Source organism: Momordica charantia (genome assembly GCF_013281855.1).
Source record: "Momordica charantia cultivar OHB3-1 chromosome 1 unlocalized genomic scaffold, Mcharantia_2.0 BLBB01000001.1, whole genome shotgun sequence".
Classification (NCBI taxonomy): domain Eukaryota; kingdom Viridiplantae; phylum Streptophyta; class Magnoliopsida; order Cucurbitales; family Cucurbitaceae; genus Momordica; species Momordica charantia.
Window position 1 is genome coordinate 11,710,786 of NW_028275157.1, and position 27,191 is coordinate 11,737,976.

General features: G+C 37.1%; 2 protein-coding genes across 4 annotated transcripts; one reads left to right on the plus strand and one right to left on the minus strand.

The window, feature by feature from the left end:
* Positions 1–4,383: 4,383 nt before the first annotated feature.
* EMB2804 (tubulin folding cofactor B) lies at positions 4,384–9,045 on the minus strand. The gene is made up of 8 exons (XM_022298182.2): positions 8,793–9,045; positions 8,529–8,680; positions 8,270–8,388; positions 7,531–7,592; positions 7,245–7,286; positions 6,605–6,738; positions 5,517–5,586; positions 4,384–4,861 (listed from the first exon to the last, which is right to left on the minus strand). Exons 1-8 carry the CDS (start codon positions 8,895–8,897, stop codon positions 4,808–4,810), a joined length of 738 nt encoding a protein of 245 aa, XP_022153874.1. The 5' UTR covers positions 8,898–9,045; the 3' UTR covers positions 4,384–4,807.
* A 602-nt stretch (positions 9,046–9,647) lies between these two features.
* On the plus strand, positions 9,648–27,043 carry CBL (cystathionine beta-lyase). Of its 3 annotated transcripts, none has more exons than XR_015789001.1 (13): positions 9,648–9,864; positions 10,090–10,234; positions 10,316–10,428; positions 11,541–11,611; positions 11,710–11,801; positions 12,130–12,217; positions 12,293–12,404; positions 21,405–21,501; positions 21,587–21,668; positions 24,261–24,378; positions 25,336–25,349; positions 25,550–25,657; positions 25,848–25,950. XR_015789001.1 is itself a non-coding variant. In XM_022298194.2 (13 exons), the coding sequence occupies exons 1-13, from the start codon at positions 9,787–9,789 to the stop codon at positions 26,769–26,771; spliced, it is 1,383 nt and encodes a 460-aa protein (XP_022153886.1). In that variant the 5' UTR covers positions 9,651–9,786; the 3' UTR covers positions 26,772–27,043. The 3 variants fall into 3 exon arrangements, 2 of the variants coding, with proteins under 2 accessions (XP_022153886.1, XP_022153887.1); XM_022298194.2 differs by lacking the exon at positions 25,336–25,349 and adding an exon at positions 26,596–27,043 and having other exon boundaries at positions 9,651–9,864; XM_022298195.2 differs by lacking the exon at positions 25,336–25,349 and adding an exon at positions 26,596–27,043 and having other exon boundaries at positions 9,699–9,859.
* The last annotated feature ends 148 nt before the right edge of the window (positions 27,044–27,191 follow it).

Below are 27,191 nucleotides of genomic sequence, written 5' to 3' on the forward strand. Positions count from 1 at the left end.
AGGACTTAGTGGTAAATTTGGAGTGTTAGTCTATCATATGGAAGTGTAAGGTAGATTTAGTTCCTACAATTTTACTCTAAGAGATATTTCGTCGCATTTATAGAAGATAATATTTTTGATAATAAAAAAATTACAAACCCAACCGGTAGAATTGTCCAATTGTATCTTTTCTGAAAGTCAGTTTGGAGACTCTTCGGTCGAGGAGAGGGACTTGCTATCTTAACCTTTTCTTCTGGGGGTGTAGCTACTATTTCACCGGGATTGAATGATGCTAGGGCTATTTTCCATTAATAAGAATCCCCTTATCCCTACAAGGGGATGCTTTCCTGCCCTCATCTTTGAAAGTAAGACCAAAATGAACTCGATGGTAGGCACTTTTTTTTTATTTTTTTAGTTTACAATTTCAAGTTTCAAAATCTCTCTCTGTAATTTTCCATATGAATCCAAACAAAAGAGTGTAGAAAATTCAGAAGATCACTTGGCTTACAAGAAAGTGGGAATCCAAAACTCCCCATATGAAACCAAAACAGAAAGAGAAGACAGTGATGATGAAATTGAAGCAAAAACAAATTGAGGAAGATCGAAAGAGACCTAATGTTTTACACAACTAGCCACAAGCAAGAAAGCTCGTGAGCAGTGGCGGAGTCAGAAATTTTCTTATTCGAGTAAAATTTTACAATCTAGAGGCAAATTAGGGAGGAACTCTAAATTCTTAAGTATTTTATAGGGTAAATATATGTTTTAATCCCGAACATTTTAAAAATGTTTTCAATTTAGTCATTGTTTAAACCGTTTCAATTTAGTTTCTTATATTTTGATATTTTTTCAATTTAATTTTCACTGTGTTGGTAAGTATTAATTGGGACCTATGATAAATTTATATAGCATGATAGGTATATAGTGAATTGGCGGAAGTTTTAGCGGAGAAAAATGTAATCTAAGAGAGGAAAGTTTCAAAATCCTAGTCTGAATTTCTTAAAAAGTTGGTCAAAATTTCAAGCTTTCCTCTCTTAAACCTCTATTTTTCTCTTTAAATTTCTACTAACTCATTAAGTATTGTGTCATGTAAATTGATTATCAACCATTTTTAATATGTAGTAATAGTGATGGACTAAATTGAAACTTTTTAAACAATAGGAACTAGGTTGAAAAAACCTCCAAACATTATAGACTAAAACTATAGTATTAAATATCGGTGGATGTTTCAAAATATCCATGTGTCCGACATCAACATTTCTATCATATTTAAAAAGTATCAAAAAATAATGAAAAATATCAACAAAATGTCACTGATATATACCTATTAATTATTTTTAACTTATTTTGAAATAGAAAAATGTTTATTTGTTTATTTAAATATCCATCAACAACAACTTAAGATTTGACATTTCTATAAACGTTGACATTTAAAACCTTTACTAAAACGTTTATTAAACCTATTTTGTGTATAAACTTTTTGAATTACTGACAAAGTATGAAATAATAGGTAAATTTTCTGTATTCTTATGTTTTAATATTTTCCAATTTAGTCGTCGTTGTTGATAAATTTATATAACATAATACTTAATGAATTGGTAGAATTTTAGAGGAGAAACACATCATCTAAGAGAGAACATTTTCTGAATCCTCCTCCATATTTCTAAAACATTGGTAGAAATTTTGAGTTTTCCCCTCTTTGACTCTTTTTATCTCTTAATTTCTATCACTTCACTAAGCACATTGACATGTAAGTTTATTATCAACCAATTTTAGAGACTAAAATATCCATTGAACCTATTTTATATATACTTTTTGAATTACGACAAAGTCAAAAACAGGTCCCGACGTCCGCTCTTGGCCACGTGAGAGAGAAAGAAGAGAGGGAAAGAGAAAGAGGGATGAAATATAATTTAAAAATGGAGATAGTTGGCAGCAAGTGCAGTCCAATAAAAACAGAATTTGAAAGGAAAAGCATATATTATATGGCAGGACCAGCCAGAATGGTTGAGATTTTGCCTTAAAGTTAGCTTTCAGTTCTGCAATTGTGGATGAGTTGTTCCTGTCACATCCACTGTCTTTTTTTCCCCCATGAATTTTCAAATTTGTAACAATTTGGTTCTCGAATTCTAGCTATAATGTAATCATATATTTAGCTAACTTTTGAATTTTCAATCTTTTTACGATGTAGTCTCTATCGTGACAAATATTTTTAAGATTTACTGGGATGTAAATACACCTGTTAAGAATCAAATGTGTGTATAAACTACAAATTCTAAATTGTCACGTGATAAAGATTGACATTTGATTTTGATGAGGTTTTTTACGATAAAAACTAAATTATTATATAATAAAATTCATAGACTAAATTGTTATCCATTTGAAAGCATAGTGACTAAATCGCTACAAATTAAAATTTAAGGATTAGATGGTTTGACCAAAAATATTTTTTTAAGATAAGTTCGAAAGAAGCAAAAACATATCAATATCTACTCAAGTTTGCACTTTTTTCTCTCTAGTTATTAAATACAAAAAAAAAAATCTCATTTCCATTCTTAAACTATTTTGGCTCTTGAACTTTTAAGGACATTTAAATTTTCAAGATTTCTATTATATTTGAATTAAAATTTTATTTGAATTATAATTTGATAATTAAATGTTAGTGGCAAAATAATATGGTTATTATTATTTAAAAAAATTCAGGATTGAAATTGACACGCATGGTGACATTTTTGTCTCTAATCTTTCAAAAACTTAACTTTCATCCTTTACGTATATTTATTTTTTCAATCAAATTATTACTGTGATTAAACTTTAAACATTAAAAGAAGAATGCTGTGTGATTAAAAAACATATAAGTTACCGGTAGTTCTAACCACTATTGTTTGATATATACGGGAAGACAAAATTAACCAAATTTAAGGAGACATCACACTGAAGAAGATCAGGGAAGGAGACTATCAGAGAGGGAAACAATCGGTGCGGGAGTTGATGAAGGGAGAGAGAGAGAGGGGAGAAAGGTAGACAGTACTACCTTTATCTTTCCAGCCTTTATCTTTAGAAAAAGCCTCTGCAACTACCTTTTTCTTTCTTCTTCCGCACCCTGTTCAAATCATCAATTCCATCAGTTCCTGGTTCGTTGGTACCAATTCAATCTTCGGTCACATCGGTCGCAGAATAAATTCCCTTTCTTTATGATCCGGAATCCATATACCTTTTTAAAAAAATTCATTCAAATAGGAATGCTTGTAGAATGAAGCTTTGCGAGATTTAGAAATCCAACGAGGGAGAAAGATCTTGTTAGGCGATACTACAAATTGATGGAATCAAGCGAGGGAACAACGGTGGGCAACGTGATGGGTGATAGAACTGGTTGAGTTTCTACATATTGGGTAGGTAGAGTGCATTATATATATATTTTTTTTGTATTAATTGTTCACAAAAATATACCTTCTTATTTCTTACATTATAGGTTCATCTTATTTGTTCACCGTTTACGTACCCTATTTTGAATTGGGTAAGTTACAATCAACATATCATATGAAGTAGAGGGGCATAATAAATTTTGAAAAACCAATTTCACGGAACGAAATCGACCAATTATCGTGTGAAACTGCTCCTTCACGTATAGTCGATTTGAGATGCCCTTTGCCTGATACAATGCTTCGAGCTTCTCCAAAAGTTTTTTGGCTGTCGAAATTCCATGTTTGTAAGGATATTCTTAACCACACTTGTTTTTATCGCATTTGTAGCCCTCAAATCTATTTTTTTTCAATCTTCATCATTTATGCTAGACTTCTTACAACATCTACGGGAACATCCTTAACTTGCACTTGCCACAAGTTGAAGTTGAACCTTCTGTCAAATTTTTCACCTTAATCTTCACTAGACTCGTAAAGAATGATATATCTACTTCACATTCTTAACGAATCTACAAATAGTGAACAACCCACACTATTCACAAAATCATAACTCGTTTCAAGAAATCTTTCAGTGATGAGTAATGTTGGACATTATTAAGATTCTTTGTTATTTATTTATTTATTTTTCTTGGCTTATAATATAACAAAGCAACAAACCATTTTGCATTTTCCTTTGGTTTTATGCTAATTCACTCACATCACACCACTACTTTTCTAAACCCATTTTCAGCTCACATAATTTGTCAATACAAGTCAATGTGTGATGGTTAAATTTGTTAAAAAGAATACTGAAATACTTCTAGAAATTTTGTTTCTCACATTTTTTTTTGGTTGATACTGAAACTTTGTTGAATTCTTTCTACGCTTTTATTATCACCGATAGCGTTACCTTCGGCAAATACCACACCAGTATTAGTTGAACTTCTCGAGCAAATTCTTTCTAATCACATATCGTCAAACGATCTACGATAAGGAAAAGAAAACATACTCGCACGAAACAAAACCTTCTATAGGTATATCAAAAGAGGGACCTGCATTACAATACAAAACAACTGAACAAACTTGCAAGCAGAAATAAAATACAAAATCTTAGTTCAATGCTATCTAATTTTTCCTTTTTAAAAGTTTCAACTGCAGTACAATTAGTAACACCCGATAGAAAAACCGCAACGGTTTTTGACACGACGATCACTGAAGACCTGGAGATCTTACCGTCATTTTCTTTCAATGAATTCCCCGAAAAATAACTTCTTTCAAGAAAGCTTGTAACCAGCCAGCATCTGAAGCTCAGATGTCTTTAAATTACTTCTAAAATAAATCAATATTTCATTAAGGCTTCAGAAAAAAGGCTGGTTAGCTCCAGAATGTTACAAACCGTAGGCATAGACAGCGATTTGTTCTTGAACTTCTTATATCTCGTCTTCTTCATCATCAAAGGGGTCCCGTTCGGGATAGTCGCCAACCTGGAACATGATCGAGTTTTAATAAGCGCTAACATGACAGAAGACGACAGTGCACTTGTATAACACTTAATTAATTAATTCATAGGATACTAAGGACAAGAGGGCAGAAAAATATGGATGTGAAAAATGCCACGGTAAGCTACAGAAATTCATGTTATTTCAGACATTTTTGAGGGCCGATAGGTAGCAATTGACCATAGGATACTAAGGACAAGAGGTCATGAATCTCTTTGTTGGTAAGCATGAGCAAAGTTCAGTAAAAAAAATATGGATTAAATTACAAGTTTAGTCTTTGAACCTTGAATTTTTACGGTCGTTTATGGCCTCCAAATTCTCAATTTTGTACCTAATAAGTCCCTTGACTTTAAAAGTATTGAATAGATTCTTGAATTTTCAATTTTGTGTCTAATAAGTCCCTAACTTATAAGGCATTTAAAAAATTTACGGATCAATTAAACACAAAATTGAAAGGTCAGTCCTATTGGGCACAAAATTCAATTTTGGGTCTAATAGGTCCCTGAATTTTTCAAAATTCTAGGGACTTATTAAACACAAAATTGAAAGTTCGGGATCTCAAAAGTCCAAAGACTAAGCAAAAATGCCATGTAACATATTATTTCCAGTTTCAAAGTTGGAAAATAGCTGCAAAACAAACCTTCACTTTGTCTGGCCTAACCATCGCACCATGAAGAGGAGGACAATCAAAATAGCGGATCCCTTTTACCCTGCCGAGTTTCACTAGTTCAGTATACACAACATGTGATAAAAAACTCTGAAGAGTGCAGCATAAACAATAAACTGGGAAGAACCACTTTATCGAATCGACAAAAAGCTGGATTCTAACGCAATTCTGATCTGTCAACCCGAATGAATGAGGATAACTTAGGAAGCATGGACACATGTCCGACACACGAAACTATGTGTCTTTTTCTTTCTTTTTTAAAAATATTTTGGACATGTGGTGGACACACCAAGGACAAACCATATGAAATTTACATGAAATTTAAAGAAAAATATAAGCCCGCTTAAAAGAAACCAAATGAAAAACAAAAGGTCAGCCAGCCAACCCATCAAGCACTAAAAATCCTCTAAAAAAGAAATAATTTAGAGAAGGAAAAAAAGAAAGGAAAAAAACAAAGGAGAACTATTCTCGTAAAAATGCTCCCTCCCTCCAATTGCTCTTTGCCTTCGCCTCCACTTTTGACTGCCCTCCCTCTACTACGTCATTTATGTATTAATGAAGCACATTTTGTTTTGTTATATTCAACTTGTATGGTTAATTCATTTAAAAGTATTACTACATCAATATATACACATATATTATCTAAAAGATTTTTTTAAAAAGTAACATGACCCGGACATGTTCATGTCCTACATTTTTAGAAATTGGTGTGTCACCGTGGATGTGTCCCGGGTCTGTGCTTCTTAGATGACAACTTTATCAAACAATGACCCAAGAAGTAGTAGACAAGGTTGAAACCTAAAGAATTTAAGGATGATCAGAGTGAAAATTTTTCTGTAACATAACAGCCACATGAAACAACTTACCCAAATTGAGGCAGGTTGTCATCATAAAATATATGTTTCAAAGTCCGTAGTATATTTTGTCCCTCTCAAAGAGAAACTTTTTTGTGTGCATTTGTGATTATCGAAGTACTAGAGTTACTCAAAAGGAATAACAAAAAAAAAATATAAGGAAAAACAAATTAATCACAGGCAGAAGAGAGTGAAAGGCTTTCTTACATGCCATCGTTTTTCCCCAATGGTTCATCATATTGAACTCCAACCCAAAATCCAGGAGCAAGCGATTCAGCCCGGCCAACAAATTTTACAACACCCCTCTTCTCCCCTGGTTCAACTTCACATCTATCACCTACCTAAATCATGAAAAAGGTCAAAGTTTAGCACAAACTGCGACTAAAAGGGAGGTCTGAACTCTGAAGGAGCAGCTGAGTACTTCCCCCATGAAAGAATTTCTGGACGCAAGATTTATGCTAACTATCTGAAGTCGACATTGAGTAAAATGTTCCGATTCAGGACGAACAAAGAAGAGAAGAGGGGCATTTATTAGAACTATCAGGCCAAAATTTAAAGGACTGCTTAAACCATGGATTTGTTCAAGGAAACTTAGAGATGAATTGACAGAACAAAAGTTATCAGAGCAGAACATAGATATGTATGACTGAAAAATTACTGTGCGAAGACCAAGAAACAAATATTTCACTATTCTAAAATCTTTCCGAACTGTCTCCAGGAAATCATAGGTTAACATGAAGTCTCGTCCAAAAAACTTTAAGCATGAAAGTTCTAACTGTTCAAAATAAGGATTCTCGTAGGTTTTAAAGAATACATACGTTATACACATCTAAAGCAGGTAACTAACCTTGATATTTGCACAGAGTTCTTCCATGTAGGTATCAGATATCTGTAAATTTATGGCTGGTCAGTAAATAGAGACAAAAAATGACAAGTATGGAGATGGAAATGCATCTGATTTTCACAATAATGCATGATGAAAACCAGGTTTCAAGGATCCTAAGAGATGGCACTTACACAGCTCCACTTAACTAAAGTACTGGTAGCCTCTACATCAAATTTACAATTCACTAGTGATGAACAAGGTTTCTATGGAAATTGTTAAATACAAAAGTAGGATACAGAAGGCTCACTTTACTTTCAAAAGCTGATGGGTTCTGGGATGCCAATTTTTCCTTGAATTTTCGGAATGTATCTGAAAAAAAATCCAAAAGTAGGTAAATTATGCACAATACCTTTTCATGATGAACTATTTCAGGTAAATTATGCACAATACCTTTTCCTGATGAACTAGTTCAGGTAAATTATGCACAATACCTTTTCATGATGGACTATTTCGTTGAAATATACAAGAGGTAGCTATTGCAGAAAAACAATCTGAAGATCTCAATTGGTTTGTATAGAGGAAAGAAAATATTTACAAAAGTATTTAGATCTAAGACACTAAGAAGGATGAAAAACAATTACTTCCTACAGCTAATCCGTAATCCTCTCTTACCCAGAGAAAAATCTCCTATCTCATTTGAGCCACACTTCCCACAAAATCGCTGCTTAGTGGCTCAAAGAAGTTCTCCCACATTCTTTGAAAAATTAAGCACACACATTTAACATTCCACAAGCTTTCTAAATAGCAGCTGCTTCATGTCGTAAGAAAATGCAGATTCAATAAAATTTTGGAAAATAGCTATCAACCTCATATTGTTAAGACCAAAATCTAAGCCTGTTTATACTATAATTCTTGGCTCTGACTCACAATACCCCATTGGTGGCGGAGGGGTCCTTCAGTGCAGAGAGAGCTTCCTATTTGACAAGCAATCGAGGCAATTACATACAAGCTTTCTAATAGCAGGGGAAGCTATGCAAGAAACTAACCATCACGTTTATCGTAAGCTTCTTCAGAAATCTGGTACTTCTCCACTAGTGAGGTATCTTCAAGCCAACCACCAGAAGTAACTGATGAGGGGTCAAGATCAATAATATGTAGCCGGTACCTTTTCAAAGAAACAATCCACATATTAAAATTTCTCATCAACAGTGGGATATAAATTACCATTTGCAGAGTGGAAAACAAAGCAAATGCAGTGTAAAAATTAGTAAAGAACCCATTGAAAGAAAATGGGAGAAGAAGTACCCATCTAGGGGGGAATAAAATCCCAAGGGCAAGGAATTATCCGTCAAATCAGAAATTTTAGCACCGGAGTCATCATAGAGTTCAAGGCACATGGAGTTTACAGAAGTACCGCATTTTTTCCACAGCTTTTCCTTGACAGATTCTATGCTCATCTACAATTTAAGATACCCAAAACCAATTTTTAAACAAAACCCATAATGGGCAATCGGCAATTGATGCGACGAACACTAAAATAACGTTCGATCTTTGGGAAAATGGAAATACCTGAAGGGAAAAACGAACATCAGAAGTGAAGGACTTGAGATTGGCATGTGTTACGCGCAAGAGTACAGATTCATCAGCTTCGATCTCCTGCAATCGGGACGCCATGGTTAACAATTTTACAAATTTTCACTTCGCCACTCTTCACTTATGATTCAAGCGCCAACTCTAGCGGCGTCGGACATCAAAACGACTGTGATTTTAAAATGGGGTAAATATATATCGATTTAAAAACTATTTTCCTACCCATTTTGGCTAAGTTATGCTCTGTGTTTCACTTCTAATAAGAAATGATTTCAAATTTTCAAATTATAATGATCAAAAGAAAACATAACATTGTTATTGTTATTATGAGTGAGTAGATATATGTGAATTACTTCATGATTTTAAAATTTTACTGAATATTATATATTTTAATAATATACTATTTCAATATAAGTGGTAATTTCGGTCCTAAAAAAGAATTAATTTAATCAAATTAATTATACAAAATTAAAACTTGCAAAATTCATCATTTAAAAATAAACTAAGAAACACATGTCATATCAAGATCTATTTACCTCAATTTATTTGTTTTCTTTTTTAAATCGTCAATTCATAACCACTTAAATGAAAATACATATTGAATATATTTGATAGGATAACATTTGATAACAATATGGATAATTTGTAAAATTGAATCCAAACCATATCGATGAAATTGAAACTTTCACAAATATAAAATTGAAACCAAAAATAGAAACTAAAACTTAGACTTAAATCACCAACCATATTGAATATTTCAAAAAGTATTTGAATAAAATTGAAACCAAAATCAAATGATAGGGATGAAATTAAGACTTGAACTTAAACCTAAAAAAATCCACACACTAGACGGTTTGCTCAGTATTCGCCTTGTTGTGGCGCATTAACCCACAAAAGGTTCATTCCTAAGCTCATACCGGCTGCGTCAAGCTTCAATAGCAGCCACAGCAAAAACCCCATTAAACCTCTGGCCATGGCTTCCGCTTCTTCCATCTCCATAAGTTCCGTCGTCAACAATCTAACAACTTCTGATACCGCCGGACACTGTAAAGTAACTACAACTCTGCCTTTTCTTTTATTTTCTTTCCCTCTCATTGAAATTGTCTATTGGGTTTCTGGGAAACGATTGAGGAATGTGAAAAATGAGGGGCGAGGTTTTGATCTCCCTTCAACTTGCTGCTTGTGGGGTTCTTATTTTTTGTGACATTTGGAATTTGAATCCGATTTTGGGAGATGGGTCATCCAGTTATTGTGTTTTTTGATTGGTGTTTGACAGGGGGTCTCTTCCAAGAACAATTTGGTGAGTTTTCGATTCCAGAATCCGCCATTTTCGAGGTGTAATCAGTTGTTGGTTTGGAAGAGGAAGTGCTCAATGGATAGAGAGACGGATGTGAGCACGTCGGCTGTCATTGATGGTGTTGGTAAATTCTTAACTTTTTCTCTATGGATAATTTTATTGAAAGGATTTTTCTTGGCATTTGAAGTTTGGTTTCTTGCTGCAGAATTGGAGGAAGAAGAGCCAAGCATTTCAACTATGATAATGAATTTTGAAACCAAGTTTGATCCTTATCATGCTGTTAGCACGCCGCTTTACCAAACGGCCACCTTCAAGCAAGTAAGTGTTAGGCGTGTTTTATAATAGGTTTAGATCTGGACCTTGAATTTCATGTCAGTTTCATTTTGGTCCTTCAACTTTTAAATTTTTCGTTCTAGTACTTGAACTTTGCATAAAAAAGCTTCAAATTCTTTCCATTATTGTGGCCAATTGGAAGGCTTTTTTTGTAACCATTGGCCTCGGGGTTTTCCCCTTGTAAATTTAATTTATCAATAAAATACATGTTTTATTTATCAATAAAAAAAAGAACTTTGCATGGAAAGTTATACCAATCATTAATATTAGTTTTTAATAAATTATTTACAAAAATTTGACATGTGCATTTCTTCTGTTCATTTACTTGATCAGTGATGTCTACATGGACCAATATTACGTGTGGTTCGTTAGATGTCAAGTTTCCAAATAGATTAGGACTCTTGTTAAATAATTAATGAAAAATTAATGATAAAGACAAATTAATCTTTTATACAAAACCTATGTATTGAAACACAATATCTGAAAGTTGAGGGACTAAATTAGAACGTTTTGAAAGTGTGAGGACCAAAATGAAACAAGTATGGAAGTTTACAGACTAAAGTAGGATTTAAACCTTTATAATATCTATAAGTGTCCAGTTGCCGAGTCACTGGTTTAATCTTAGATTCGTAGAACTAGTTTGATATTGCAATATTGTATATAGTCAAGTAGGTCGTGGCCACTTGGTTGAATATTTTTTTTGATATGAAACAAATATTCATTGATGGTATGAAATATACAAAAGGCCACATAGGCAATTACAAGAAAGCTCACTGAATTTGTTTGAATATATGGTTGAATATAAGTAGTGGTTGGTGATAATTTGTTTATTGCTTTATGTAGACGAGGTTTTACATGAGATTGAAACGAAGATAAGAATTTGCTGGAAACATTTAACTCACTGAATTTCCAAGATTCAAAGTACATGTTTTGTTACTATGACTACCAGACATCCAACATTATAGTTATTGTTGTATTCCTCGTGGTTTGATCTATTCTTTTGCATTCTCTATCTCTATCTTGTTCCTTGTATCTTTATGGACATTGTGAATGCTGTGGCTTCTTGTTTGATCTCCATTTTTCACTTTGATATGCAGCCTTCAGCAATAGAAAATGGCCCATATGATTATACCAGAAGTGGAAATCCTACACGAGATGCCTTGGAAAGGTGCATTTTGTCTTATATTCTTCTTAAAATGGAGAAAAAGGGTGCTTTCCTGGCACTGATGCAGCTCCCCTAAAAAAATGAAATTCTTGTTCATGTAGCCTTTTAGCGAAGCTTGAAAAAGCAGACCGAGCATTTTGCTTCACCAGTGGGATGGCTGCTTTAGCTGCAGTTGCTCAGCTTGTTAGAACTGGTGAGTTTTTGTAATCCATTTGCAGGATCATTTTCCACTTCCACTTTTGATTTTGTATGATTATTAGTGTTGGTTCTTATGATATATCTTAGATTTTTAAGTTTCATCATAGTGTGAATATCTTTTTCTACGTTGGACCTCTCTGATAGTCAGACCAGCTATTGTGCTCCACTGAAATTCTCCGGCACTTTGTACTTTGCTTAATTCTCCCTCTGTCCCATTTTGCCTGGCTCTCCTCCAATAGTTCCCCTCAACCAAAAAGAAAAAGAAAAGATGGAGAAGCTTTCTTAGGATATTTAACTGTTTATTTGCAATCTCTTTTAAACAGGTGAGGAAATTGTCGCTGGAGATGACCTTTATGGTGGCTCCGATCGGTTGCTTTCGCAAGTGATTCCCAAGCGAGGAATTGTGATCAAGTAAGTTAAATATTATCATCGTCTTCATCCTGGTTCTGCCTCCAAGATTAAGATTGCAAAGAAAATAATTTGCAGACGTGTGAACACAAATGACTTAGATGAGGTCTCATCTGCTATTGGCCCTCTGACGAAGCTTGTGTGGCTGGAGAGTCCAACCAACCCCAGATTACAAATAACCGATATTCGTGTAAGGTCTATTTCTAGAGAATTATGAGAATTTCATTCAGTAGTAATTGATTTTTCACTGTGTTAGTTAGGTACTGATGATATTGAATTTTGTAAGCCGAAATAATTCATTGCTTGAAAAGGTATTCTTTCGATGGATTCCCCTTGGACTTGGATTCAATTAAACGGCATGGGGACTGCTGGGGCTACAAGGATGATAGACTTTCTAAAGATTTTTATCAGCCACTTGATATTTTAAATAGTTATGTGGACATCAAATTACTCGGAAATCAGTAGCAGTAACTGACATGTTTTAACATATATACAGCTGCCAGAAAAGGCAAAGTTCTCATTTTGAATATTATTCCAGTTTACTATGATATGACAATTAATTTAGTAGGTTTATGTGTGTCATTTATAACAATCCCTGGTTAGCCTGGTTAGCCATTCAACTAGAGGTAGAGGCGGTGTGTACTGTAAAAGATTACAAAAATTCCAAAAATCTTCGTGCTCATCTTTGAAAATTTTGTTGTTTTCTTCTACCCAAATGGCCTACATAGGAGCTGCAGAAACGTTTATTTGAAAGATCCGAACGTTACAACCTCAAAAAAGAATTTCAGGGAGCCAACAAACAATGTCTTTTAGGCAACACTTAAACTGAACTTCAGACAAAGGAAATTCCAACTTTTAGCAGCAGGCTCACTGTGAATGAAATAGTGGTTCTTGGATTTCTCTCAGTCTGCAATTCAAACAATCATGGAGGAGATATCTAAAGCTCTTTTTGATCTTATCTGAGTGTTCAAACTCCTTTAAACCATAAACGGTGAACCATAGCTGAAATTTGACCACCCTTTAAGGAACTTTGCCTTCTGAGATCAGCTTCTTCAAGGAATTCTCAGGCTCAAGCCCTATGTTTGAAGTCATTCACTGATTAGTTCTCACTTGGTCTCTTCCTTTTGTAAGTACTCTCTTAGTGAGATTTGTGCTAATTGGAAGTGTATATTCCATTACATTAATTAAACCTGTTTCTCAAAAAAAAAAAAAATAGGGAGAGAGAGAAAAGAAAAGAAAAAAAGTTTCCACTTGGTATTTGAGATGGATTGTGCATGCTAGGTAAATTGTTAGGCCCCTCATAACCAAGACATATCATAGGAATAGTGTTGGGAGTATAGGCCATAACGGCCAGGAGAGAGAATGTTAGTAGTGGCTGTTAGAGAGTACGGTTAGGGTATGAGGTAGGGGGAAGGTTGTAGGGAGGATTTTATCTTTTGGTTGAATTGTGTTTATCTTGTTAAGCAAGCGAGGGAGAGTTTCCCCACCCTCTCGAATAGGTGGGTTAGCGTTTTGTAAAGCCTTAGGGCTCCTTTGTTCTTGCAGTAATAGAAATAGTGAGGAGATACCTCACAAATTGGTATCAGAGCAAGTTTTGGTGCTGGGAACGGTGAGGAAGCATGACGGTCAAGGAGTTAGAGACACGGTGCGAGGCAGTAGAGCAAGAGATTGTAAGTGTGAAGTTGGAAATCGCATCACTACATCAAAGGTTCGATGAACAACAGAAACAGACAGAGAGCCTCCATGTAACGCTGAAAACGTTCATGGCCCAAATTATTGGAGGATCCCCGTCGCAATCAAACTCCTTACTCACCGGGAAGACATCGATACGGAAAGGGAAGGAAGCTGCGGAAGATGTTCCGATGAACAACAATGAGGCTTAGGGAAATGATCGGAACCGCTTCAAGAAAGTGGAGATGCCTATTTTCGGGGGAGAAGAGCTGGAGGCCTGGATCTTCAGAGCGGAACGATATTTCGAGATACAGAAACTGACCGATGAGGAGAAAATGATCGTTGCCATCATCAGCTTCGATGGAATAGTGTTGGCCTGGTACAGATACACGGACAATCGGGAGAAATACAGGGATTAGAATGATCTCAAAGGTCGACTGCGAGAACGTTTCCACCCGGCGCAAGAGGGAAGACAATGCCCGAAGCTCCTATCGCTGAAACAGGAAGGGAGTTTTGCAGAGTACCGGCAACAATTCGAAGCTCTCACGGCGGCACTACCGCAACTAACTGACGAGGTGTTAGAGAGTGCATTCTTGAATGGGTTGGACTCAATCGTTAGGGCTGAGATACGAGCGATGGAACCAAAAGGCTTGGATCAAATTATCCGCAAAGCCCAACTGATAGATGACATCAACACGGCGATGATGGAAGCGGACGGCCAGACGATTAAAGAGAAAGCCCATACCGGCCCGATTGCCAGCAAGTTGGCCCAAAAATCCCATGAGGTAATACCCACACGCACGGTCACCCTTACGACAAAAAACCCTAACTCTGTGCAGGGAGCAAGTACGACCCATACCGCCAAGAAGGAAACCCCGTATAAGAAATTGACGGAGGCTGAGTATCTGAAACGGAGGGAGCGAGGACTGTGCTTTCGCTGCGAGGAAAAATACACCGTCGGACACAAGTGCAAGAATAGAGAACTTCGAGTATTTGTGGTACACGACGACGAGCTCCTAGAAATGGAAGACGATTCAGTTAAGAGACGGAGACGGAAATGACAGAGGAGCCGAATGGAAAAATGGTGGAGTGCCAATTAAACACCATTGTGGGCATCTCGACCCCAGGGACAATCAAGGTCAAGGGGTTACTGCTAGATAAAGAGGTAACTGTTCTTATTGATTGTGGAGCCATCCACAATTTTATATCTCTTCCCCTCGCAGATGAACTAAAATTACCGAAGACAGAAACAATAAATTACAGAGTCATCATGGGGTCCGGAACAGCAGTCAAGGGCCATGGGGTGTGCAAGGGCATTGTTCTCTCACTACCGGAACTCACAGTTAAAGATGATTTCCTGCCGTTGGACCTAGGCTCGCTGGATGTGGTATTAGGAATGCAGTGGCTCCAGACGATGGGGAAAATGGAAGCGGACTGGACGGCGCTGACCCTCAGGTTCCAACGCGGCGAGAAGCAGATTACTATTAAGGGCGATCCTACCTTAGCACGACTGGAGGTGTCAATGAAACGCCTAGCTAAGTTATGGGAACCACAGGATCAAGGTTACCTAGTAGAGATGAGGGTGTTGAATGCTCAACCAGATGAGATGGTCCTGGACCAAGATCAAATGTCCCCTAAGATAGAGGAACTCGTGCACGAGTACCACGATGTCTTCCAGAAACCTGAGGAGCTACCTCCAGTTAGGACGACAGACCACCGTATCCCATTGCGAGAAGGTCACCCACCTGTAAATGTGCGCCCGTACCGCTACCCACATGCCCAAAAGGATGAAATTGAGGAAATGATAAACGAGATGCTAACGGCGGGAATTATTAAACCCAGCGTCAGCCCGTTTTCCAGCCCTATAATCTTAGTGAAAAAGAAGGACGGGAGTTGGCGTTTTTGCGTCGATTACAGAGCGTTGAACAATGCCACCATCCCTGATAAGTTCCCGATTCCAGTGGTGGAGGAGTTACTGGATGAGTTACATGGATCGAAAGTCTACTCGAAGATTGATTTACGTTCAGGCTACCACCAGATCCGGATGGCGACTGAAGACACGCATAAAACAGCCTTCAGAACTCATGCAGGGCACTATGAATTCCTGGTGATGCCATTCGGGCTAACCAACGCTCCCTCGACATTTCAAGCATTGATGAATGATGTGTTTAGACCCTATCTGCGCAGGTGCGTACTGGTTTTCTTTGATGACATCCTGATTTACAGTTCCGATATGGAGATTCACCTGCTTCATTTGGCCATGGTATTTAACACTTTGAGGGAGAACTCGTTACACGCCAACTTAAAGAAGTGCCAGTTCGCGGTAGAAAGGATTGAGTATCTGGGGTATTGGGTGTCTGCGGAGGGAGTAGAGGTGGACCCAGCTAAAATCACGGCGATGCTACATGGCCCGTACCCATCAATGTGAAAGAACTCAGGGGGTTTCTAGGATTGACGGGGTACTACAGAAAATTCGTGGAAAAATACGGTGCCATCGCCGCCCCACTAACTCAGTTGCTTAAGAAAGACGGGTTTCAGTGGGATGATCAAGCAACGACAGCCTTCGAGAGACTAAAAGCAGCGATGGTTACCCTACCGGTATTGGCCCTTCCGGACTTTAGTGTGCCCTTCATCATAGAAACCGATGCATCGGGAACGAGATTGGGAGCCGTATTAACCCAGAATCAGAGACCAATCGCTTACTTTAGTCATACTTTATCACTTCAGAATCAGGCAAAGTCAATCTATGAAAGAGAACTGATGGCAGTGGTGTTGGCAATTCAAAGATGGAGGCCTTACCTATTGGGGCAGCGATTCATAGTGCGGACTGATCAACAAGCACTAAAATACTTGTTGGAGCAACGCATAGTCCAACCTGAGTACCAGAAGTGGATTTCGAAACTATTGGGCTATGACTTTGAGATACAATACAAACCGGGAATGGAGAATAAGGCAGCCGATGCCTTGTCTAGGAGACCCCCACCTGCACAATTGGCGGTTTTATCAGCGCCAGCAGTGGTAGACATCACGACCATCCGCCAAGAAGTTACTGCCGATCCGCACTTTGCCAAGATTCTGGAACAATTGAAGGAAGATCCTGATAGTGTCCCGCGATTCCTAGTCCAGCAAGGTACCCTCTACTATAAGAATCGGGTGGTGCTCTCAAAAGGTTCATCTCTCATACCGGCGATTTTACATATGTATCACAATTCGGTCTTAGGGGGACACTCGGGTTTCTTACGAACCTACAAAAGATTGATAGGGGAGTTGTATTGGCCCGGTATGAAGGAGGATGTGAAGCGCTATGTGATAGAATGCGAAGTATGCCAACGAAGCAAAACAGAATCGCTAGGCCCCGCTGGTTTGCTCCAACCGTTACCACTGCCGAACCGCATTTGGGAAGATGTAACCATGGATTTCATTGAAGGCCTACGAAGTCAATGGGAAAGGATGTTATATTCGTGGTGGTCGATAGGTTGAGTAAATATGCCCACTTCGTTGCCTTGACACATCCCTATTCGGCGAAGGGAGTGGCAGAGGTGTTTGTGAAAGAGATCGTACGCCTTCATGGGTTCCCTCGTTCAATCATATCCGACCGGGACAAGGTATTCATCAGTCACTTCTGGTCAGAATTATTCCGGCTACAAGGAACCACATTGAAACGCAGTACAACCTATCATCCACAAACCGACGGGCAAACCGAGATAGTAAATAAGTGCCTGGAAACCTACTTGCGTTGTTTTTGTGGTGTGAACCCGAAGAGTTGGGGACAGTGGTTGGCTTGGTCGGAATACTGGTACAACACCACGTACCACAGTTCATTAGGAACCACCCCTTTTCAGGCTGTCTATGGGCGACCACCTCCACCACTAGTAATGTACGGCAGTCAACAGACCACCAACGCTACGTTGGATAAGCAATTAATCGACAGGGATGCTGCCCTCGACAAGCTCAAAGATCATCTACGAATGGCTCAAGACCGTATGAAAAAACAGGCGGATAAACATCGAAGAGAAGTCGAGTTCACTGTTGGTGACCGGGTCTACCTCAAGGCGCGGCCCTACAGACAGAAAACAGTCGCAAGAAGGAAGAATGAAAAGCTGAAGCCGAAGTACTTTGGTCCGTTTGCGATCCTCCAACGTATAGGCAAGGTGGCGTACAGGTTGCAATTACCCGATGGGGCGCGAATTCACCCGGTATTCCATGTTTCACAGCTGAAGAAAGCAATTGGCAACACCACAACAGCCCACCCGATCCCACCGACATTAACGGATGACTGGGAATGGCTGACGGAACCTGAGGGAGCATTGGCACTACAGACCAACCCAGCCACTGGTGAACAAGAGGCCCTAATCAGCTGGAAAGGGCTTTCGGAAGAAGAAGCTACTTGGGAACCGGTCAGAGACTTACGCAAGCAATTCCCGGATTTCCACCTTGGGGACAAGGTGGTTGCTGATGGGGGGGGGGGGGGGGGTGATGTTAGGCCCCTCATAACCAAGACATATCATAGAAAGGGTAAAAGGGGAATGTTGGGAGTATAGGCCATAACGGCCAGGAGAGAGAATTTTAGTAGCGGCTGTTAGAGAGTACGGTTAGGGTATAAGTTAGGGGGAAGGTTGTACGGAGGATTTTATCTTTTGGTTGAATTGTGTTTGTCTTGTTAAGCAAGCGAGGGAGAGTTTCCCCACCCTCTCGAATAGGTGGGTTAGCGTTTTGTAAAGCCTTAGGGCTCCTTTGTTCTTGCAGTAATAGAAATAGTGAGGAGATACCTCACATAAAGCTTGACTCAAGGGGTTTTGTTCACTCTAACTGTCAAACATCTTCCCCAATTATCTTCCTAAATTCAGACCCCCACCAACAAACCAAACTTTCATCAAGATGAATCAAATACCTACCCAAAAAGAACAAAATTCTTCATATGGGAACTCGCCCATAAAGGTATCAATACCGCCAACAGACTGCAAATGAGGCTGCCGTTCATCTCTCTCTCCCCTTCCTGGGGCATTCTTTTGAAAACAGATGAGGAATCTCCCTCCCATCTTTTCCACACATGCACCTTGGCCTTACATTTTTGGAACAAGATCCTACAAGCCTTTGATTGGTCAATCACCCTGCCTCTTGATATCCTCGATCTCCTCTCACTTGTTCTTCTGAAACATCCCTTCAAGAAAACAAAGGCGATTATGTGGAAGTATCTCATTCGTGCCTTTCTATGGAATTTTGTAATGAAAGGAATCACAGACTCTTCCTAGATAAGGAGCTATCTTTCAACACTCTTTTTGATAACATCCTATTTACTGCTATGTCTTGGTGTAAATCATCCCCTTATTTTCACTCTTATAGCATGACCTCAACGTATACCTTTTAAAATATTGACTTTATTAATATATGCCTCCATGCATTCCACCAAACCTGAAGAGGTGCTGGAACAAACACACCCGCAATCATCTCCAAGGACTTGAAAGGTCTCTAAGCTCTATAATCTATATATGGATAGGGATATTCTGAAATTTAGCCCACCTATCATATTAAGGGACAGCACTCATTCTGCCATTTTTCTCTTCATTCCAGAAATCAAATCTTAAAAGAAACTTCCTATTTTTCTCTTCATTCCATTAGTCAAACTTTAACAGAGAGTTCCTATTTTTTTCTCCATTCCAGAGTTAAACTTTAAGGAGATATTTTCTATTTTTCTCTTGATTCCAGAAGTCAAACTTTAAAGACAAATTTCCTACTTCATTCCAGAAGTCAAACTTTAAAGAGAAATTTCCTATTTCATTCCAAAAGTTGATCTTTGAAGAGTATGTCCCCCATCTGGTGTAAACATCTTTTGACGTCCTCCTCTGCGGCCAATAATTTTGTCCAAGGAGCCTCCCATTTTACGGTTGTTCACCCAGCACTTCTGCAAAGACTTGTCTTTCTGCCCAAAACCTTATGTAGGAGAGAAATGTGAGTTCCTTTTTCCCGTTTAAAAAGAATTTGAAAGCAATTTCCAGTGGAGACGTGTGGAACACGATGATTCTTATCAGCTTTTCTCTAGCCGGAATGAACACATTGGACGTCTGACCATTATTCAAGACTTTTGAGACTTCGACAAAACTATTATTTTGTTGGTGACTTTTGGAAATTCAAATAGAACCATTTTGTCTCTGAATCACAACAACATTTATTTGTCTCCTGTTAATATGCTACCCGCTTTTGGAATGACCTCCTATCAACATTTGGATGGATCACTGCTCTCCCTAACGACCCCCCTCTATTTATGGAAGCAAAACTTTTGGCCAGGGTCATCCCTTAAAAGAGGAGAAAAAGCTCCTTTGGAAGAATTTTGTTCGAGCCTTTCTATGGATAACTTGGAAGGAGAGGAACCATCGTATCTTCAAAAGAAAAGAGTTATCTTTCGATCGGTTTTTTGAATCTATTGCTTTCTTGGTCATATCGTGGTGTAAATGCTCCCCCTTTTCCACAGTTATAGTCTTTCATCTTTACTATATAGTTGGAAAAGCTTTTTGTAGTCCCTCTTTTGGGTCTCTTTTGTAATTTCATACCTCAATGAAATTTTTTCTTCTACCATAAACAAACAGAACCATTTTGTGGGATTTCCTAAAGAACTTTAGTTCAGAGAGATGACTAGCATATCTTCCAGAAAATCAACAAGCCAGACAACAATTTGTTGTTTTTGTTGTTCTAAAGACATCACGTACAGATTAGAATGGTTTTCACTCTGAAAGAAAATTCTCTTTCCTTGTTTCCGCATCAGGGTCAACTGTGAAGAGCTTCACTGCAATCCTACACTTCTGGGTTGTAAAACTCTTCATGGCATCGACAAAGTCTTTGGATAATCTTCAACAAATTTAACAACGAGTGTATTCCTCTACTGGTTAGTTTTTGGAGCAAACCTTAATAAGTCGTAACCTCAAAAGTAGCCAAGGTTCTTTGTGACAATGCTATCATAGCAGGACTGTTGGAACTTGGAATTCTGGAAAGAAAGAAATGGAAGAGTCTTAAAAGATTTTATTTAGTTCTTATTATTGTTATTTTGTGGAGAAACCAAACTTTCGTTGAAATTTTTCAAAGATACTCGAAAGGGATTTGTTTCATACTCTTAATATGGTTATCTTTTCAAACTCCAATTTGAGTTCTCTCTCTAAACCCTTTTGTAACTGCACTACTTTCCAACGTTTTACCAATCAGATCTCTCCTATGCTGTATTTGATCCCTTTTTGGCCCATTTTTATGTAATTATTTTCACTTTACTTCGTGAAAGTCTATATTATTATTCCCCATGAAAAAGGGAAAAAAATCTTACTATTTAATACATACTAATCTCAAAGCAAGGATCAGAGAATCTGAAGAAGTTGTTAAATGATTGTTGTATAACTGACTTATTTACATAAGAGATCCCAAGTTCTATAAGTTATTATTACTTCCAGGGAATCATTCAAAATTTTTTATTCTATGGACAAATAAAATGCTTTCCAGTTTCCATCTGTTATGTATATCATTTGTCTTTCTTCAGAAAATTGTAACAATGGCGCATAAACATGGTGCTCTAGTATTGGTAGATAACAGCATAATGTCCCCTGTGTTGTCACAACCACTGGACCTTGGAGCAGGTATCGAGAATATTTTCTTATTTCAATGTTAAGAAATTTCAACACTGCTTTGAATATTTATACTCACTTAGGTCTTTGATTGCAGACATTGTTATGCACTCAGCTACCAAATTCATTGCTGGACACAGTGATGTCATGGCGGGTGTGCTTGCTGTTAGGGGAGAAAGGTTTTTACTCTTGCACTATGTTTTTTTTTTTTTTTTTCAGGAAATTGCACTATGTTTTCTGACTGCTGAGATACAGAAAAATTTTTTTATTTTTTTATTTTTTGTAATTTCCATTTAATCAAGTTGAAATCTTAGGCTAAAAAAAAGAAAGAAAAAAAGGCTGTGTAACTTTGTGCTTGTTATATGCATATTCAATTATATATATTAGTAATTATGTAAACTTCGTCAGAGGTTGTTATTGACATATTTATGAGGAAGAATACAAATGCACTTTGGAAAATACAGGACTAATTCCAGGTACAGTTTGGGATTTCACAATTGATTTTAGTTCCAGGTGATTTTAGTGTAATTCTATGGCAAGAAATGGTAATGCCTCTAAGGGGCAGTCCAGTTGGCAAGGACTTGGGGTCTCTTGGTCATATTGGTCTAGAAAGTTCAAACCTTCAGGTGAGTTCAATACCAAAAATATTTGATGTCTCCCAAGTCTGATCCTTGGGGCGGGCGTTGGTGCCCCTGGGTATAGAGGAGCAAAGCTCCGACTCCCGATTATTAAAAAAAAGGAAAAAAATGTAAAATTAATCTCACCTTTTTCACCTATTCTAATAATGCTCTTCCCATTTAGAATACTGCGTTATGTTCTACCAAATCCCTCCTGCTTGATATGTGCTCTATGGTGACTAATTTTCAACATTTTAAATCCATATGGGAGATATGTATCCAAAAGAATCAAATTCTTTCTTTGAGAACTTACTCACAGGGCATACACACTCAAGATTTCTGCAGCATCGATTACCTCATTTATCCATTTCTCTAGTGGTGTATCCTTTGCAAGAAAGATGTGGAATCACGAAATCTTATTTTCCACACATGGACCTTTGTATCGAGATTCTAGATGGAGATTCTATCATATTTTAAATGGACAGTGGTTTGCCCCTCAATATAAAGAACCTTTTGTCAGTTATGCTTGTGGGCCACCAATACAAGGATTTTTTTTTTTTTTTGGTGTAAGAAACAATTTCATTGATGTGTGAAATTACAAAAGCCCAAAGAAGCTCCCTTGATTGCACATCATTAGAGCTTTCTTTTGGACAATTTGGAAAGAAAGAAACCAAAGGTTGTTTTTTCCTGAAAAAAGTTTTCTTTTGACAGGATTTTTTATAATATTATCTTCCTTGCTATTTCATGGTGTAAACAGTTACCTCTCTTCCATTCTTATAGTTTTGTTTCACTATTGGTTAATAAGAGAAGTTTCCTGTAACTCCGCTCTCTTCTTTCCCTCATTTTGTAATTTCATACATTCATGAAATTGATTCTTATCCAAAATTAAAATAAAATAATAATACTGCTTCTAGTTCAGAGTTTAAAAAGAAAGCTCTTCAAGTGATGTTTCTGCAAATTTATAACTATCTTTACAGCTAGAGTATGTTAAGGCACGATTACTGACTTCCTAGTAAGTAGGATGAATTCACGCAGTATAGAAGAGAACATATGGCTGGAAAAGAGTTTCTAACGTCTTTTAGTAGTTTTTGACTTTCTAGGACAGTGGGTGTATGGATTTGGGTATTTTTGGTAGCAGCAACAATACTTATTTTATTATTTTTGTTCGTTTGACGTTGTGTGTGTGAAGATTTGAAGCCGTCCAGGTTAAGTTGTTCTCCTCTTTGCAAGTCTATATGGAGCGATTAATACCCTAAAAAGATAGTTCTTTCTATGGAGGTTAGTTTGAATGGTACTAATACTTATGATCAATACCCTAAAAATATTAAGTTCTTTCTATGGAGGTTAGTTTGAATGGTACTAATACGCATGACGAATTGCAAAGGAGAATGCCATATATGCAAATCTGTCCACATAGGTGTGTTCTCTGTAAAGAAAAGGGAGAGTCACTGGGCCACTTATTTATAACATGTAACTTCTCTATGAAATTTTGGAACATAATCCTCTCTTCTTTAGGATGGTTCACTGACTTTCCTTCTCACGGGCCACCCTTTCACAAAGGAGAAAAAGTTTCTATGGATGCACTTCGTTCAAGTGGGCTATTGGTATATTTGGATGAAAAGAAATCATCTAATTTTCAAGGAAAAGGGCTCCCCTTTGATCGTTTTTTGAATCCATTGTTTATTTGGTCGTATTTTGGTGTAAATGTTCTCCATCTTTCCATGATAATAGTTTTACAAACTTGGTATCCAACCAGAGATGTTTTTTGTAACTCCCGTAAATAGGGTTTTCTCCCATTTGCTCTCATTGTTCCAGCTTGGGAAAAGAATTGTATTTCTTAGAAAGTCAGGCTACTATGTTTGAGATTAATCGAGCTGCACACTATCTCAATGAAATTGTTTCTCTTTGGAAAAAAAAAAGTATTCTCCTCTTCTAAATCAATGTCTAAGACATTTGTAGATTGTTGTATTAGGGAGGCAGTCTTTGCTGCGTATGTTACTAAGTGAATATGAAGCAGTGGTACTGTTCAGAAAGGAAAAAAAATCATGCTTGGGTTTGACTGGATAGATGCATACCTTTTTGCTTTTACCACATGTTGCCGAAACCATTAGTTATGATATCTCAATTAGCTTTATCTTGTTCTCATTGTTCCAGCTTGGGAAAAGAGTTGTATTTCCTCCAAAATGCAGAAGGATCTGGACTAGCTCCATTTGACTGTTGGGTTTGTTTAAGAGGAATCAAGACACTGGCCTTGAGAGTTGAAAAACAGCAGGTTCCAATTCTGACCTGCATTTTATACTCTTTCTCTCCATTCTATTTTTTTAACAAGAAAAGAACTTCTCATTGAAATAATGAAAAGGAAAAAAATGTTCAAGGATATAAACTCTGGAGAGAGGGAAAGAAAGAGAAAAAGCAGAAAATAAAACATAAAATTCATTTCTCAGATTCATGTTGCTTTTCTAACACGATTGGTAGTATTAGTTTTATGTTAACTTTATATCTTCCATCCTTGTTCATTTTTTGGGTACTAATTTGTGGTATGCTTTGGCTCAAATTTTTGTGCTCATTGAGGCCAAATGGCAACGATTGAACAACTTGTGTGTTTCTGACAAATCTGCTATCAAGTGGTTTATTCTGAAATTACAGTTTTCCAATGGTTTAGTGTTGGTAGGATTTCAGAAATCTAAAATTTGAGGAAAAGGCACTATTTGTATGGTTCATTTGATGTTTCATTCTTAGTTATGACAAGTGAAGTGGTAAAAAACTGGCATAAGAAATGCAGCTATCAGTCCATGTGAACCACTTTGGTGAAACCCTTTCCTTTTCACACAACGATGATGAAATCACAGACTCACAGTCAACTGACTAATAAGCATTTTCAAGGTCCACCTTATAGACACCCACAACACACCCTTCCTAGCTTTAAATATCATCCATGACCTCATTTGCTATGAAAACAGAATCAGTTATCTCCATGTTTCTAATGAAAAGGAATTGATTCCGTTCTCCGTGGTGATGTTTGAACGGTACATTGAGAAGTGGTGACGATTATAAACAATATGTGGATTCGAGAAGAATCATTTCAACTTAATTTCTGATAGTGTTTTTGGGCCTTTCGTTGGTGTTACTTGGTTTTTAATGTTTGTTCTTATTCAATTGGATCGTATTGCTACTTGTTGAGCTCATCGTTTTCTTGTTTTGATTTTTCCTTTTTCTATCACTCCTCCAGGGCTTGTATCCTAGGTAATTTTCTGATTTTTCTTCTATTCATTTCTTGTTTTATCTTCTCAAAGTTGTGGCCTTCATTTCCTTCCAACTTTGACTTCTGGCTCTGATAATGTATTTAATTTAAACTGTAATAACACTGTTTACTCCATTATTTATTTCTAAATGTATACATGTATATGAGACGATTCCTTTCTCAATACTGTTGTGATTAATAGGCAAATGCACAGAAGATTGCTGAATTTCTCTATTCACATCCACGGGTGAGGAAAGTGTACTATGCAGATCTTCCTACTCATCCTGGCCGTTCCTTGCATTATTCTCAGGTACAATATTCAACAAAAGTGTAATCTCATAAAATAAAAATTTTAGTAGCTTTAGCCTTTAATCGTACAAAGGAAAGAAAAAATAGCGGAAGGAAATTTCAGAATTAGTGAAGTTGGCTTGGAAATACATGGATAAAAAGAAAAAAATAAAGTTAACCACGTAACTTAAGGTTATCTTCGATGTTTTTAGGCCAAAGGAGCGGGGTCCGTATTGAGCTTTCTGACTGGATCACTGGCACTCTCCAAGCATATTGTTGAAACAACCAAGTATTTCAGCATTACTGTCAGTTTTGGTAATCAAACTCTTCCCTATGGAGTTGATAACACTCTTTATCGTGTCTACTAGCAAGTAGAGATAATTATATGAGAAGTTGCTTTAGGCAAGACAACAGAAAAGACAATATAATCGCAAGGAAAACGATAAATGGTCGGGTTTTTATTATTGAAGTAACTTCAGATATTTATGTGATCCTAAGGATGTATCATCGACACTAGTTCGAGCTCGGAAATAGTAATCTTGCTCGTCTCAGATTTTAACTCTAGTAGTATTTGCATGGTCTATCTAATAAGTGTGACATATATACTGTGTGGCATGCTAACAACCTTATAGGTTTCTCAATCCCATACTAGATGGCAGGTTGTGGAAGAATATTCACATAAATTTCCGTTTCGTTTCTTTTTAGCAGATTTATAGAATTTCAGTCGCTTGGACCCTGCTTTTAATGGTCAAGAGTTTGATTATATCACTATTTTTAAGATAGGGTTACTTGGATTGTTGTGTGTTTTTTTCTTATGCAAATTACATGTGTTTATATGTTTGAGTTGAAGGTTCCTTAGCTTAATCTCTCTAGTTTTAAGGTTTGTATTGTGCTATTTTATTTCTTAATTCAAGAACTATTGGCTTTTGGCATTTGGTAAATTGTTGTCTTTCCTTGCAGGTAGTGTGAAGTCCCTTATAAGTATGCCTTGCTTTATGTCTCATGCAAGCATACCCGCTGCGGTGCGAGAAGCTAGAGGTCTAACTGAAGATCTGATTCGCATTTCGGTCGGTATCGAGGATGTGAATGATCTTATAACTGATTTAGACAATGCGCTTAGAACTGGACCAGAGTAGGAGTTAGCACGTCCGAACTCAAGCAATCTGGAGCCTGATGATGATATAGGTGAAAGCTTCTACAGCAAAACTCTTGAGTCTCGGCCTCGGCCTCGGCCTCACATTCTTGTATCAGGGATCAAGCATATTTATGTACCAAGATCAGTTTTGAATTTGGGTTGTGAAGTGAGAATGGCATCTGCGAACATTGCATTTTGTATTGGAACTTTTTGCATTTGGGCTGATGGTACAAAATATCAATATCAACTACCAATCTTCTGGTGGATTTTGAAGTTTGAAAATTCACCCAATTAAAGAAAATTTTTTGCATATAAATTGCTATTTTATATACTTCTATAATCAAAGAAAGGTTATAAACTCATAAATTTTTGGAGTCATTAGATTTAAATTAGGTTTTTGAATTTTGAAAACTGTCTTAGG